Source organism: Microtus oregoni, unplaced genomic scaffold (assembly GCF_018167655.1).
Source record: "Microtus oregoni isolate MIOR12 unplaced genomic scaffold, Mior012 000015F_ref0000493, whole genome shotgun sequence".
Taxonomy (NCBI): domain Eukaryota; kingdom Metazoa; phylum Chordata; class Mammalia; order Rodentia; family Cricetidae; genus Microtus; species Microtus oregoni.
Window position 1 is genome coordinate 32,475,510 of NW_024543074.1, and position 16,767 is coordinate 32,492,276.

The window sequence follows — 16,767 nt, forward strand, 5'->3', positions numbered from 1 at the left end:
TACACCCAAATATTTTTGATATCACTCTAAAAGATAGTGTTTCCTGGATTTGTTTCTCAATCTATTTGTCACCTGTGTATAGGAAGTCTACTGATCTTTGTGTGTTAATTTTATATCTTTCTACTTTGCTGAAAATGTTTGTCAGCTGTAGAAGTGCCCTGGTGGAGTTTGTAGGGTCTTTTATTTATAAAATAATATCATCTACAAATAAAGATACTTTGACTTCTTCTTTTCCTATCCAGCTAAGATTTCAAGTACTAGTTCAATAAATATGGCAAGAGTAGACAACCCTGACTTGTCCCTGATTTTAGTGAGAATACTTTGCGTTTCTCAGTGTTGGTTAATATTGGCTGTAGGTTTTCTGTAAATTGCCTTTATGTAAGCAGAGGCTGCTCTTACATTTCCTGGCTGCCCAGACTAAATAATCACATAGAAACTAGATTAATTGCGGCACTGCTTGGCCAATGGCTCAGGCATATTTCTGCGTAATTCTTATATCTTAAATTAATCTAGTTCTATTAATCTGTGTATTGCCATGAGGCTGTGGCCTACCTGTAAGGTTCTGGGGTCTTGAAAATATTTTCTGCATCTTTGCCCCTAGTTTCTTCTCTCTTTCTATCCCTATTATCCTTGTAGTTGATCTTTTCATAGTGTCCCAGATTTCCTGTTTTGTGCCTAGGTTTGTTTTTTTTTTAAGATTTAACATTTTCTTTGACTAAGGTATCCATTTTTTTTATCTTGTTGTCAATGCCAAAGGTTCTCTCTTCCATGTCTTGTACTTTGCTGCTGAGGTTTACCTCTGAATTTTTGTTTGATTTCCTAAATGTTTTATTTCCAGTTTTGTTTCATTTTGGGTTTTCTTTAAGAAGTCTATTTCTGCTTTCATGTCTTGAACTGTTTTCATTATTATACTCCACTTCTCTGTGTTTTCACAGACTTTATTAAGTGATTTATTCAAATCTTCTTTAAAGCCCTTAACCGTATTTGTAATTGCTCTTTTGAAATCTTTGTCTTGGGCTTCAGCTACATCGCACTCCTTGTGCCCTATTAGAGTAGGGTTCCTGGGTTCTGGTGGTAGCATTTATCTCACTCATGTCTGTGGCTTTGTGCTGGTGTCTAGACATCTGAAGTTAGAATAATTGACGTGATTCTAGGTGTTGGCATCTGGTTTGTCTTTTTTGGGTGGGTGTTCTGTTCTTTGGTTTCTGTAGTCCTCTTTGAATATTACAAACGTGGGGTAGCCGTGGGTTCCCGGGTAGAGAGTGCTTCTGAAGATCGGTGGGTAGCAGAGAAGAATAGTGATGGACTAGGAGAAAAGACTGAAGGGGCTGTGGGAAAGAGATGGGGGATCCTTTCCCCCACCAAGAGATGGGATCCCCAGAGAGTTGAGATGTGGTGGGAGGGGAGCTCCTGCAAGCATACTTCAGTAGAACAAAGAATATATCTAGAGAGACAGGGATAGAAGGGCTAAGTGAACCTGTATCTGTACCAAGAGCTGGAATCACTAGTAAATGGGGTTGAGGTGGGAGGAGAGGCATGTGCAGCAGAATGCTACAGGGATAAGAGCAGGACTGGAGAGACCATAATGGACAACAGAAAGGATAGTGAAAATCACCTACCGAGTCCTTGCCAGGTGTGGCCAATGGGGGATCCTGCTAGATAGCGTTTCTGTATATTGGAAACTAATACAAGGAATGAGAATGGTCTAGGAGGGAGGGCCAAGAGGGTCAGATTGCTGGAGCTAAGTTGGTTTCACACCAAGAGCTGGAAAAAACCCCAGGGAATGGAGGTAGGGTAAGAGGAGGGGTACCGGCAAGCAGGATGCTCTAGGACTGGGATGAGACAGGAGAGATTGTAAGGAGTGTAGGAAGGATGATGAAATTGCCTGTCTGAGTCCCAGCTTGGTCCATGTTTGTTCTTGCCATGGCCTTCCAAAGGGCTGACTCATCAGCTACCACCCAACTCCTAAAGATCTCTGCAAAGCTGCTCCTTCCCACTCCTTACACCTTGACCGAAATGTTGGGCCTCAAACAGGCCTCCCCCCACCTACCTCCTTAGCTATAGCGGAATCCTCATATGCCAGCAATTCTACATTCCGTCAGCACTGTCATATGTGGTTTTTCTCTCAGTATGAAAAGGCCAGCAAGATGGCTCGGAAGGTAAAGGCACTTGCTACCAAGCCTGGCAACCCAAGTTTGAGCCCTGGTACCCACATGGTGGGAGGACAGAACTCACACCCATACACATACATATGCAAATAAATGTTTAAAATGCCTTGAAATATAATAATCATTCTTATCTCGTCATTGTTTTGATCACTTAAGAGGGGCTGCCTCTGCCAGGGTGGGAAACTGTTCAAACTATATAAGTTACAAGGCTTATATAGGGCTTCTAAGGGGTGGAGTTTTTCCAAAATGAAGATTTTCAGGGTGGGAATTGGTCAGATTTCAATCCCTGAGCTTGGAAAAGCTCAGAGATTGGCTGAATTTTTGTGCTCATGGACTGGTTTGTTTTCCTGCTGAGTTTGGTCAGGGGCAGGGTGTGTTTCTTTGGCTCTGATTCAGGGCCAAGGTGTGTTTATTTAAACATTTTGGCTCTGGTTTCAGGGCCAATAAATTGACTCAGGTCTCAGGGTCAGTGTGCGTTTCTTTGGTTGGCCCCTTTACCTTACAGAAGTAATAGTTGTGTTTCTAAGAAGCTTAGATTATAGCAGACATGGGAGACAATGAGCTAAATAATGCTATTTTATCCAAAGTAGTAAAACATAGCAGACGCTATGAAGGAAAATGTGGTACAGAGAAACAGAGTTCTAGGGCAGGCAGCAGGGAGCAGAGGTGAAGGGGACAGATGGTTTCTGTGGCACAGAAGGTGACATTAGCTTACTTAGCCAGAAAGGGGGCACAGCAAGGTTTATATCAGCCACAGCAGTCATTTCTCCAAATGAAGGGTCCTGCTTCAGATGCCATAGTGGTGAGGACTGCAGGAATATTCCCCCCATTGACTTAAAGATTCAAACGGCAAGAAGATCAAGGGCTAAGTACTTAGCCAAGTTTAATTGAAAGCACACACACATATAAACACACACACCAAAGAAAGAGAAGGTACTTATAATAAAAGAAGCCTGTCATTAACATTAAGAAACATTAGCAATGCTTTAGCAGAATTTACAGTACTCTAATGATGTTTGACTCCTGCCCCAGTGCTCCAGAGAGATGGATTCCTCTCATCTGTCACATGAGACAGGAGTGGAGTGGAGCCAAGTGCTCCTAACATGTGTTCACTGGAAATAGTGTCTATTTCTTCCTGAGAAATGTTCCTTCCAACCTTGTGTTCTTCCTGGTTGTACTGCCCTGTGGCTGCTGGCTTGAGATCCATCCCTAACTAAACAAGATCTTCGCCGAGGCATTTTCAAGTGTTGACTTCCATCAGAATCAATGCCTTTTGCCTTCTGCTTGCAAAGCTAAGGATGTGAGCTGAGCTATCATCACTCTGTCACCCCATTCAACCATTCCGTGTCCAATCTGATGACTGTCTGCTAAAGAGATTTTCTTCTGAGCAGAGGAAATCAGGTTCAACAGGGGTCCCTGTTCTCATGAGGAAGAAGACTATAGTCAGTCGACTAGGATGAAGTAATCGTTTCAGGTTGCAGTAAGTTTTCTGAAGAAAATCACCATGGTACTAAGATAGGAAAAGAGGAAGGAGAAGAGGTTGGTGGGTCAAGTCTCTCTGAGTAGAGAATGTTAGAATTAAGATCTTAAGGAATGGGGTGGCACTGGTCGTGCAAATCCCTTGGGAACAAACATTCTTATAAAGATCCTGAGATAGAAATGAGCTTCATAAGTCAATGGCCCCCAAAAGGAAGTGTCTAGAGTCAGTGTTGAGGCACTATTATAAATACCTCACACTGGCTACTTGTAGTAAAGACAGGTTTGTTTAGGCTTATGTTTCTAATGGCTCCTGACCAAGACCAGGTCTCTGTCAAGGATGGTGCATGATTGTAGGAGCTAGTGTTTACACCTCCAGCCAAAGAAGAGAAGGGGCTTGAATCCCAGAAGCCTCTTCGAGGCCACTCCCCTGTTAAGCCAGGTGCTTCCAACTAGGCTCCTTAAAGAAGCAAAGTACCCTAATAAACAATGCCACCTTGGGAGCTCAGTTTTAGACTTTCAGGGACATTTCCAAATCCCAGCAGGAAGCATTTAGAATCTGAAAGAGAAATGAGGGAGAGTCCTAGGGCAGAGAGTCCAGAGAGTAGGGCCAAGTGCCTGACAACATGAGCAGATCAATATGCAAAAATGAACCGCCACAAAGAGACCCAGGGCCAAGAAAATAGCCAGAATTCCCTGTGAACATCCATTCCCCACCCTTCCTACACAAGTGAGTCATAAAAGAAAGCCCATCTCAACTCGGGTGGGGTTTTGTCTCTTAGACCAACATGATCACCATTGACTGGTAGATAAATATGGATATGAAGATGGGTTGGGATGAATTCCATTGAAATCACAGCAGTACAAGATCTGGGTTCTTCACCTCCTATGTTGGGTTCTTCATCTCATATATCTTCATACATGTTTTCTATTCCACCCACTGACTATGCCTAATTCACTAGTTTAGGGGGTGAAGATTCTTCCTCCAGTTTGTGTTTCCTTACTGTACCCTCCCTCAGCTCCTCAAGACATGTCCCCACCCATGCTAGCTCCCACTTGTGTTTGTGTGTTGTTAACTCCTGCTGCCAAGAGTTTGATGATCTAATATGAGAAGAGTTCAAGAGTGAATGTGACCTATTGAGTCCATTTCTGGTGTTTGTGTGTATATGGCTTCAAGGCTGATGACTCTGGACTGGACAACCAATAAAGGGGCTCATCAGCAGGTTCTATTTATATATGTTTACACACATACACACACAAATATAATCAGAGAAAAAGAGGATGTCTACTTGACAGGGGTTGTGGGAAGATTCTGAGGGAAAGTATCTGAGCAAGAAACTGGAGGGAGGAACGGGAAGGAGGAAGTGATGTAATTATTTTTCAATTAAAAGCAATTTTTTAATTCGAAAAGAAGTAAATGTGGCATCTCCCCCCACACCTCCTTTCAGGTACCAGACTAACACCCTCTTCCCCCCCCCACCCCCCCGTCGCTGTGGGTTTCCAATCTCCAGAACAAGTTCATTTGCAGGTCTTAAACTTTGAAATAAGATCCTCCCCACCCCACTTTAAAAACCACCATTGCAAGAAGAGGCGAGCTGGTCCTTCTCAGTCGATGCTACAGCCTGCCTTGATCACCTTCACATGCTCATCCCTGGCAGCCACAATTCCATGTCCAGATGAGTGACGCTCCAATTCCAGGTTATAGAGGAGCGCACCAAGAGCTGGGAAGCCTAAGTGTCAGAGTCAACACTTCTGGGTTATAGATGAGGGCACTGAGGCCTGGAGTCAAGGTCAACATCTTTCTGTAACAAAGGACACACCTGGGACCAGTCAGAGGCAGCTGACTCTCAGGCCACCTCTGGCTTTCTGTCTGAATTATTTCTTGGCAGAAACCCCACTATGCATTCAGGACAGTCAAGTGTATTTAGAATGAGCTCAGGGAAGACAGCAGTTTAATTAAAGGAAGAAAAAAAAAAACAGTTGAGTTTCAGTGCAATCCTCTTCAATCCAAGATGGAAATTAATTTATAATAACCTTATCTTTTATTCATGTCATGCTGCATGTTTCAGAGTATATTGGCATCCTTTTATTTCTCCGCTAGATGTGAAATAATGGTGTGTTTCTAATGGGCCGTAAGTCACTTCGTGCTGGAGGGACATAGCTGAGTCTCTGGTAACCATTCAGGGAAGTCTGCAGTCACTGGGGAGTCACTCTGTTTTCCCTTTGATGAGTCATGATATTTAAAATTCAGAGGGCTGCTGCAGGCTTCAAAGCAACCCTTTCAGATTGATCACTCCACAGCCTAACTCCATTAGTGGCCCAGGACAAAGAGAACTCATCCATTTTCCTCTAACAGCCTCCTCCTCTCTTCTCAGACCAACCTGACAGAGCTGAAGACATTTGGTTCCCCGCCTCTGGCCGTCAGCAATGTCAGCGCTGCAGTAATGGTACTCATGGCCCCAGGGGGCAAGGTGCCCAAGGACCGCAGCTGGAAGGCTGCCAAGATCGCCATGGCCAAGGTAGACAGCTTCCTGGATTCCCTAATCCACTTTGACAAGGAAAACATCCATGAGAATTGCCTCAAAGCCATCAGGCCCTATCTCCAAGACCCTGCGTTCAACCCGGAGCTTGTGGCCACCAAGTCCTATGCAGCTGCGGGCCTCTGCTCTTGGGTCATAAACATTGTGAGGTTCTACGAGGTCTTCTGTGACGTGGAACCAAAGCGCCAAGCTCTGAACAAAGCCACCTCAGACCTCGCAGCTGCCCAGGAGAAACTGGCAGCCATCAAAGCCAAGATTGCTGTAAGTGAACCTAGAACCGCCCCCCCCCCCTCGCCCAACGCTGTCAACCTATAGAGTGCACAGCACCCTCTGACCACTGCCAGAACCTGACAATACAATGCCTAAGGAGAAATCAAAGGTTCATGTAAAATTTCATCCCTTTTCCACCGGCATAGTTTTTACATTTCTTTCTCCAACATACATAGACTAAACAAGAAAAACCCACTGGGCAATTGGTACATAGCTCTGGGCACAAAAGGGGGCTGGGCACGTATTAATCTCCTATGAGGAAAGAAGTGACCCAGAGACACACAGCAGACTAAGAGAAGCATCAATGGCGTTCCGGCTGCTCCTTTGTCAGTCAAATATGAATTAAATGCTGTTGTACTTTCGATAGTAAAGAGCAAAAGGTTAAGGCTTTGAGGTTCCTTTCTCCCCTAAAATGTGGATAGAACTGTCTTGACTTCACCTCTGACCAATTGTCAGTCTTCCCCACTTTCTGCAGTGTAAAGAGGGTGTGTGAGAACCTCATTGTCCTATGAAGTTTTTCAAAGCAAGTCATCATGATGCAGTCCCATCACTCAGGAGGCTGGAGATGGGGATCATGAGTTTGAGGCCAGCCTGGGCTACATAATGAGATTAAGTGTGGTCCTTGCCTCATGTGAGGTTTATTAGCATTTACAAACACCATACATCATTAAGTCTGCTTCACTCAGATGCGAGGGGTTGTTTTATAATGACTAGGGCAGCAGTTGACAACCTGGGGGTCAAATGGCCCTTCCACAGGAGTTACATGCCAGATATCCTGCGTATCGTACATTTACATCACAATTCATAACAGCAAAATGACAGTTATGAAGTAGCAATGGAAGTAATTTTATGGTCGGGGGTCACTGCAACATGAAGAACTGTATTAAAGGGTCACAGGATTAGGAGGGTTGAGAACCACTGTTCTAGAGAGAGAATTGCCTTTGAGTTTCTCTTTTACCATCGAAATGGATGCTACCCGGCTGGGTAGAGCGCAGGAAGCTTGCTAGAGTTCTTGTCTAGCACACATGATGCCCTAGGCTAGAATTTTACCCAAAATGAAGATTAAAAATTAGCTAAGTGAGAGAGGTAGTCATCAGAAGGTAGCATAGCTGAAAATCTGTCCTTCTCCGTGAAGTCCCACACCTAGCCAGGAAGCTATTAGCTACAGAGACCTGCTGGGAAAGGGAGAAAGAGTTTTCCCTAGGGGAGTGTCACTGGGTATAACAGCCACACTCCAGGGTGAGCCAAGCTGGCCATCAGAAAATGAACTCAAGTCATGTTTTGTGGGTTTTGTCCACTTTTTTCATTTGCTTTGCTATTTTTTTTTATCCAACTGATTTTTGTTGTTTTTCCTGTTTTGCTTTTTTCCAAGAGAATGAGAGAAGAAAAAGAACATGAAGTTTGGCTTGGCTAGGGAGGTAAAAAGAACCTGAGAGGAGTCAGGAGAAAGGGAAGAATATGATCAAAATATATTATGTGAAAAAAATTATTAAAAAATTTTACAAATAAATAAGTAATGTACCCATCTCAACAGACCTTGTCTTTGATCTCAACTGTAATATTTACTTCTTGTGTCTTCAGAGTGCCCAGACTGTAGCTCTCTGAAGGAAAGCAGATTGGATAATAGTATCTGCCTCCAGGGATTATCCTGGGGATGGAAGACAACCATGTGTGGAGCATGAGCCAGAGGCAGCCTGTGACAAAGAAAACAGCAAGAAAGGCCTTAGGGACCGTGATCGCCATTGTTGTTCCCCCCACACACTTTCTGTGCTGTCAATCACACACACATCCAACCACATGCATTAGCTCAGTTATTGCCAGGATCAAGTGCGGTCCCAACAGTGTTCTGGATGTCTAGTTCCTCCATATGCCTGCCAGGCAAACACGATTCTTGCTGTGACTGTGTAGGGATGTTAAAGCAGGTTTTACAAACTGAGGAGGTGGATTGTAGATGTGCTGCATAGCTCATGTGGCACGGATTTCTTGATGGTCAGATGACAACAGGCACATGAAAATTCTAGGTGGAAGATCATTGCAAACAGCCTCTCTGTGTAATACAAATCCTCGAGTCTGGGGACATAGCTGACGCTAACATATTTAAGAGGGTCAATCTATAACATCTTGATAAATAGCAATAATAACTTGGGTGAAGAAACAAATCTCCTCTAAATACCTGCATTCTAAACCTGGATATAATTCATGGACCATTTCCTTAGAACAGGTGGTAACGGCCATAACCAGCCTTCCACTAGCACAGAACACCTTAGCAACCCCATTGCAGCTTTGGGGGAAAGGCAGGGGACGGACTTCCTAACAATTTTTATATTGTTCAGTCTCTCCCAGAAAAGTATAAAGAACTGAATTTTAAAAGACATTTTACTCCAGTTATTTTAACTAAAGGAACATTTGGTACGGAGGGGATGTTTAAAAATATATATACCTTTCCAGCAGTCAGTTCACATGACGGGCCCACTCAACCTGGGAATGTAAGATGAATGGGCTGAGAACAATTGGCTACCATAGGAAATGTTTCTTTTCAGCCACAATATTTTCGGCTTTTAACAAGCTCCTCTCCTTCCTGGGCTTATACATTCACCTATTAACAGTCCAAGAACATGACCACGCGCTTCCTACTGCATCAGAGAGAAAGAGCCAGCACCCATCCTTTTCATGGAAGCCCACTTGGGCCAAGGAGATGCCTCTCCAGATGCTGCTGAGGTCACTACAGCCTTCTCCATTCATGCATGTATATTCACACTTTCAAATGTGTACGCTCACTCACACACACGCGCACACACACACACACCCGCACGCTTTGTTAACAGTGTTTGGTCTCTAAATGGTGGGTGGTTTTTGTTTGATTATCTAGTTCTCATTTTCTGCAATAAGCATATATCGACATTACAATTTATAATGCATCAATAAGAACAAGTTGAATATTTTCAAAGAGCAGGGAAAACATCAAATGGTAGAGAAAGGTCTTCATAAGAAGCAGCAGCCCTCTTTTAATTCTTGGATCTGCTTTGAGCAGTTAAGGCCATCTAGGAGCCTGCTACATAGCAGCTGAACTGTCTCCTCGGGCCTCTATCTCATATTTGCAGATGACATAAGAAGCTGTTAGGTCTTAGTTAATATTCTGTCATTGTGGAGAGACACCATGACCAAAGCAACTCTTATAAAAGAAAGCATTTAACTGGGGGATGGCTTACAGTTTAGAGAGTTAGCTCATGATCACCATGGCAGGGAGCAGACAGGCATGGTACTAGAGCAGCAGCTGAAAACTTTTCACCCTGAACTCCCAGGGAAAGGGAGAGAGACTGGACTGGCATGGACTTTTGGAACCTCAAAGCCTACTCCACAGTTGTTGTGGAGGTTTGAATAAGAATGACCTCCATAGGCTCATGTATTTGAATGATTAGTCATCAGGCAGTGGCACTATTTGAGAGGGATTGGAAGGTGAAGTGTGTCACTGGGTGTAGGCTCTGGGGTTTCAAAAGCTCATGACAGGCACCCAGTGTCTTCTCTGTAACACAAATAATAAAAGCCCAGAGACAGATATTAGGGTTCAACCTGAAGATCAAAAAAGCAAAGTAGCCAAACCACTAGAGAGCTCTTACCTCTATGAAATCTTCAGACTGAAAGAGAGCCAGTTCCTGTCTCATCCCACCCTATATTCCTCTCTAGTGCTGGAATTAAGGGTGTGTGTGCACCACTATTGCCCAGCCTCTATGCTAACTAGTATGGCTGCTGGGACTAAAGGCTGCCTGGCCTGTGTGGCTGACTAGTGTGGCAGTTTTGTGTTCTGATATTCAAGCAAGGCTCATTTATTAAAATACAAATGAAATATCACTACAACTCTCTCTCTCTCTATCTATCTCTATCTCTCTCTCTCTCTCTCTCTCTCTCTCTCTCACACACACACACACACACACACACACACACACCCTGCTGCCTACACATCAGGATGCAGAGCTCTCGGCTACTTCTCCAGCACAACACCCACTTGCCCCCATGCTCCCTGTCATGATGATAAACCTTTGAAACTGTAAGCAAGCCCCCAACAAAATGCTTTCTTTTATAAGAGTTCCCTCAGTTATGGTGTCTCTTCATATCAGTAGAACAGTGACTAAGACAGTTGCTAATACTGAAAATATCAGAAAATGTACATAGAAATCTGATTTCTGGCCATGATACAAATAATCAAAAGATTCCTCTATATCATTCACTTCTGCAATTAGCTAATGTCTTCATATTGGAGTGAATGGCCGTGTTGCATTTTGTCATCAGCCCCATCAGTGCCTGTTTCCTAAGACTGGACTCGTGGCCGGCTGGTTCTCAGCATCTTCTTGTTCTGTTCATTGGAACATTCAACTTCTGTCCTTATGCTAGACAGATATTTCTACTCCCTGGGTCTTATTCAGATACCTGACTGGTCTAAATTGTTGATTTTGACATCTTCCCAGAAAATTTATGACAACTGGTTTTAGATAACATCGTCTTTATTCTTGCGCCATTGCATGGAGGTGGCTCCCTGGCAGCCTCATCTTTCAGGATGAAACTGTCAATCATCCCAAACTTCTGCTCTTCTCTCATACTCCTGTGTCCCTACTTCCGTCATCATCATTTCTGCCTTGTGATTGCCATGGCCGAAACTATCTACATTGGCTTCTGTAACCAAAACTAAGTATCTCTGCCCATAGACTGATTCATGAAAAATTAAAAAATCAATAACTTCCGTTTATATTAAGTGAACATCTCTATTGATTACAGTAGATCTAAGTGATACACTATATTTTCTTTTTAAAAAAATATTTTTATTTTATGTGTTATGCATGTTTGCCTACATATATATGCACTATGCATGTACCCAGTTGTCCTCAGGGATCAGAAGGTGTTAAATCCCCTGTAACTGGAGTTGTAACTGGTTGTGGCCTATCACGTAGGTGCTGGAATAAGACCTGGGTCAGCCGCAATAGCAACAAATGCTCTCAACCACTGAACCTTTCTCTATCTCCTGACTTCCTTTTTTTTATAACAGTCTCTTTTCCCCTTTGGAGTTTCTATCTTCTTTTATTGGTTTTCATCCATGATTTGCTTGTATGTAGCTGCCATTACTTATCCATTCTCCACCCAGCCAGGTGCTCTATCAGGTCATTGTCTCTGGTATCTGTCTCCCTTGTTCCTAGTTCAGGGCTCCAGTCAGTGTTGAGGGTAAGCAAGGACCACTGATTTATTTCTTGAGCTTGCTTCAATGATGTCAGAACCCCATAATGCCTCCTTTCTTGGTCTATTGTTTTATTTTGTTGTATCCCACCCTCAAGTCACATTCCCTGGAAGTAAAGGGTTAAGGGGAAGTAAATTACAGCTACAGTCTGGTAATGCATTTATTTTGCTAACAAACCCAAGTCAAAACTTTGCAGACTGGAAATCTGGATCATTCATTTTTTTCCTTAAAATGCCGAACACTCTGTGATCTAGTCTGCGGAGCTGTCAACCTCCTGACCCTTGTGCTGCCCACATTTCCAAAAGCCTTTGACCTTCTTATTATCCGTAGCCCCTGATGCCCACCACTGATGTACTTAGCTTTCATTCTTTATTATCTCGTCACAATTTCATACTTGCATTGATGAATGTTGATCATTTTAGCATATCCCTTATTTCCTTTCTTAGCTCTTTCTTTTGCACTGAAACCTTCCTGCTCCCCGATCCTATTTCTGTGCATGCATGTGCGTGCGTGCGTGCGTGCATGTGCGTGCGTGCGCGTGCGTGCGTGTGCGTGCGCGCGCGCCTGCCCCATTGAGTTTAACTAGGGTTGTTTGGATGAGCATAGATGGGGTTACTTACTGGCATGGGAAACTTACCAGTGGTTACATTTTTGAAGAAAATGACAGCTCCTCCCCCAGGGACCATTAACTGACAATAGACCACGGGAGAAGGGTGGAGCCTCACCAGCCCCTCTCTCATTCATGGTAAGATGGTGACAGGCTCAGTATCAGACAGGCCCTGTGCAGGTAACCACAACTACTCTGAGTTCAAGTAGAATAACCATGTCATGTCCAGAAGACAACATTTCTCAGCACAATTGCCCATCTTCTGGTTTTTACATTCTTCTGCCTCCCTGCGTCAGCACACACACACACACACACACACACACACACACACACACAAACACACACACACCCCTTCTGCTGTGTTCCCTGAGTCCCAGAGGAGGCACTGTCAATGTCCCTTGTAGGGCTCATTACTCATCAGTCACTCGGTTAAGAGTCTCTGTGTTGACCACCACCCACCGCAAATAGAAGCTTCTCTGATCAAGCTTAACCACAGCATAATCCATGAGCACAAACATAAATATTTAGAAGATAACAACACGTCCATTCAGCAAAACAACAGAACCCCACTCAGAACCTATGACCTCCTCCGTCCTGGAGTTTTGCCAGGCTTACAGTCCAAGGTATGAGTTCCCTCCTGCGGAGGGGGCCTCAGATCCAATCAGAAGGCAGCTGGCCACCCCCCTAGCAGCCATGTCATTATTGCACCAGTGGGTGCATCTTATTTCGCAGGTGGTTGTTGTAGTTTGAAAGGTTCACAGCTGGGTAAGGGTACTAATGACTTTTCCCTCCCAGCAGTCCGCTTGGCACCTTCTAGGACTCTGAAAGCTGGCCAGCGGGGAGGAAGCTTCCAGGTCAGTTACAGCTTGACGCTCTTCAGCCTACAAAGTTTAGGTATCTTCAGCACTAGGGTCTCACCATCTAGTTCTAGTGTACAATAAAGAGAAGCGGCAATTGTTGTGGATGGTCCCTGTGGCCTTCCTGATCAATGGCTCTTAGGAGGGCATTTCGTATTTTTTTTTAATATATTTATTTATTAAAGATTTCTGTCTCTTCCCCGCCACCGCCTCCCATTTCCCTTCCCCTCCCCCAATTAAGTCCCCCCCCCTCCTCAGCCCGAAAAGCAATCAGGGTTCCCTGTCCTGTGGGAAGTCCAAGGAACCCCCACCTCCATCCAGGTCTAGTAAGTTGAGCATCCAAACTGCCTAGGCTCCCACAAAGCCAGTACGTGCTGTAGGATCAAAAACCCACTGCCATTGTTCTTGAGTTCTCAGTAGTCCTCATTGTCCGCTATGTTCAGAGAATCCGGTTTTATCCCAGGCTTTTCCAGACCCAGGCCAGCTCGCCTTGGTGAGTTCCCAGTAGAACATCCCCATTGTCTCAGTGTGTGGGTGCACCCCTTGCGGTCCTGAGTTCCTTGCTCGTGCTCTCTCTCCTTCTGCTCCTGATTTTCACTTAATAACCAATGGTTTCTGAGAGTATTATTCACCCAATGCAAGGTGTCTCCTTTCAAATTCTTAAATTATATGTTAATAATTAGAACTATATAAATAATTTATAAACACATAAATTATATATTTAATAATCTTATAGAATAGTAGGTTTCCATATAGCTTTTTCATGCCTTCCCAATTTGAGATAAACCCCAATCCCACCCTCTTGCCTCCCCTATCCCCTTCCCAACTTTGATCTTTACTTAACTCCTTCCACCTCACTACGGCTCCCTCTTTTTCATATCACACGTTTCTAATATCCCATTCTTTTATGTTATTCATGCTGACATGGGGGACCTACTGTCTTCAGCCCTGACATGCTATTTTTGTTTTCTTCTCCGGCACTCCCTCTTCCATTTTCTTTGTAATCTTATCTTCTGCACTACAAGTACATCAAACATTGAACCTCCTAACTCTGTCCTCTATTTTCCCTCACGTTTCTGCCATTGTTCATTTTCTCAGGCTTACTGGGAGATTTCTGAAGCCTTGCGCGGTTTCTGAGTTCACCTTTCTCACCCACATTCCAATTACTCTTGTTAGTTTACATTAACAATAAACTGGTGTTTCCTAATACTGGTTTCATTCTCGTCTCCATCTAATAAAATGCTGTTCTCGTGTTATAGCTGAACCATCTTAAACCTCTCTGAGAACTGGTCCCGAGGCCTTTAATGCTGTTCTTGTTGCTATTGGGAGCCCTGTCTTTCTCCTCTTGTCTACCTTAATGTAGGCATTTGCTAACACTGTCTGTCCGTTGTCGTTTCTCAGGGGAAGCTAAGAAGATGGCATGGCCACTGCATTAATGAACACACAGCAGCTGTAGAAAACTTACAGAGACATGGAAGCTGGAGGGGGAGAGCATGGAGAAGGGGGCCAGCAGGAATGGGGGATACGAGAAAATAGTCGGGTAGAATGAATACGGTCACCACGCACTGTATATAAGTATGAAAATACCAACAATTTAAAGATACCTTTTTAAAGAGCTGGTATTGTCTCTGTAGATAAAGGCGGGGCTGACTGATAAGATTTATTTCTAAGATCAGATGAGCTATGCTGGATGCATCCTAAGTGCTAGAATTTCTCCTTCACGATAATGCTGCCTTCTACATTTGGATAGAGATACTTGTTGGGTGAATGTAGGAGGGTCTTCTGTCTATGTGTTACTTTCATTGGTTAATAAAGAAACTGCCTTGGCCTTTGATAGGCAGCAGCTTAGATAGGCAGAGTAGAGAGAACAGAATGCTGGGAAGAAGGGAAGTGAGGCAGATGCTATAGCTCTCCTCTCCAAGATGGACTCAGGTTAAGACCCTTCCCGGTAAGCCACCACCTCATGGTGCTACACTCATTAATAGAAATGGGTTAATCAAAATGTGAGAGTTAGCCAGTAAGAGGTTAGAGCTAATGGGCCAAGCAGTGTTTAAAAGAATACAGTTTCTGTGTAATTATTTTGGGTAAAACTAGCTGGTGGCTGGGAGCCCTCCTGGGCAGTGGGAAGCGGCCCACCATTCCATCTACAGTTGGGGGTACCAATTTAGTCCTTCTTTTTACCACCCACCCAATCACACTTCCAGAATCTCCAGTTGGTGGAGGCTCTGCAGGTAAATAGCCTTCATGGTGACCTGAGGAAGCCACAGGCTCCTCTGTCCATCTCCAGCCACCCAGCAGCTCCACTGGCATGGTCTTCCACCATCTGCTGGACTCTCTCACTCCTAACGTTGACTCATATGGTGTGCAAAGCTTATGCCTATTGCAGTTCCTTCCTACTAACTTTAGTGATTGCCTGGGAAGAAGAAGAGGTGATGGGTGTGTTCAGTCCACTATCATTAATCCAATGCTGGCTGCTTTTTAAAGTGCTGGTTGTGTGAGCTCAGACACCTTAGCAAGGGTCCACAACGCAGCTTAGACTTCCATTACTGCACATATACAGAGCATGTGCAAAGGTATCTGCTGTGTGTCCCTGTGTCTTCACCTATGTGAATGTACACTCTAACAGTGACAAGTATCTTGTTTCTGTTCTTAATTCTTGATAAATTCAGAGAAAAAAATGAAGCTTCGTCTTTTCTAAAGCACATCCTGCCCTTTATGATGGGGGAGAATAGGTGAGGGCTAAGTAGGCTCTAGCCAAAGAAGGCCAGCCCAGCCTCAGCCCAGCGTGGTCCATCCTGTAGGTGGCACTCCCACGTAACACCTCCGCCCCACCCCCGCCGGGTCTCCCAGTTATATTCTTGCTTCTTCAGTTGTGGGCTGCTTTGGCCTCCAACATCAACACCCGTGCTTGTGAAACTCACTGGAACCCCTTTCCCCGAGGAGAGGTGGGACTTTTTCTGTCCCTTTTCTCTGCTCCATGCCTTTATACAAGCCAGGCGCTCCTCAGCTTTGATCAGGTATCTCTGGGCTTTCATCCCAGGCTCTGCCTGTAGGAAGAGGCTGAGGTTGTCTCTGGGGTCACCCTTCATGTGGCTTCCTTTCCACCTGCTTTCTTGCTGACCTTAGTCTCTGGACCATCCTCTACCCAGCATTCCCTTGGTCTCTGGGCCTTCCCCTATCCAGCATGCCCTTCAGAGTCCTCTTATAAAGCCTTGTCTCAGAACCACTAGCGATGGCCTGGAATTACCGACCCACTTTGCGTCCCTTCCTCAACAGCACCTTAACGAAAACCTGGCGAAGCTCACAGCCAAGTTTGAGAAGGCGACAGCAGAGAAACTCCGGTGTCAGCAAGAAGCTGAAGTGACCGCAGGCACCATCTCCCTTGCGAACCGCCTGGTGAGTCTGAGCTCTGACTACATTAGCAGTTTGTCAAGTGCCCCAGGAATGTGACTAGAAGAGCTTCCCTCAGGGCGACTTTGACTGGCCTTGGGGGGGGGGGGGCGGGGGGGAGGGGTGGCATCGAAATGTGGAAATGTGCCGAGTTACAGGGACCTGACACCTGACAAGTATGGGTACTCAGCCTTCTCTGCTCAAAGCTGATTCCGTAAGGAGGTAGTTAGACAGA

At 44.6% G+C, this 16,767-nt stretch overlaps 1 protein-coding gene across 1 annotated transcript in view; it reads left to right on the forward strand.

Annotated features, from left to right (window-relative positions):
* The window catches only part of Dnah9 (dynein axonemal heavy chain 9), a 336,148-nt gene that overhangs the window by 235,209 nt on the left and 84,172 nt on the right, over positions 1 to 16,767 (forward strand). Inside the window, exons 50-51 of the mRNA XM_041664051.1 lie at positions 6,020 to 6,445; positions 16,419 to 16,538. Coding sequence (XP_041519985.1) covers positions 6,020 to 6,445; positions 16,419 to 16,538 — 546 coding nt within the window. The remainder of the gene's footprint in view (positions 1 to 6,019; positions 6,446 to 16,418; positions 16,539 to 16,767) is intronic.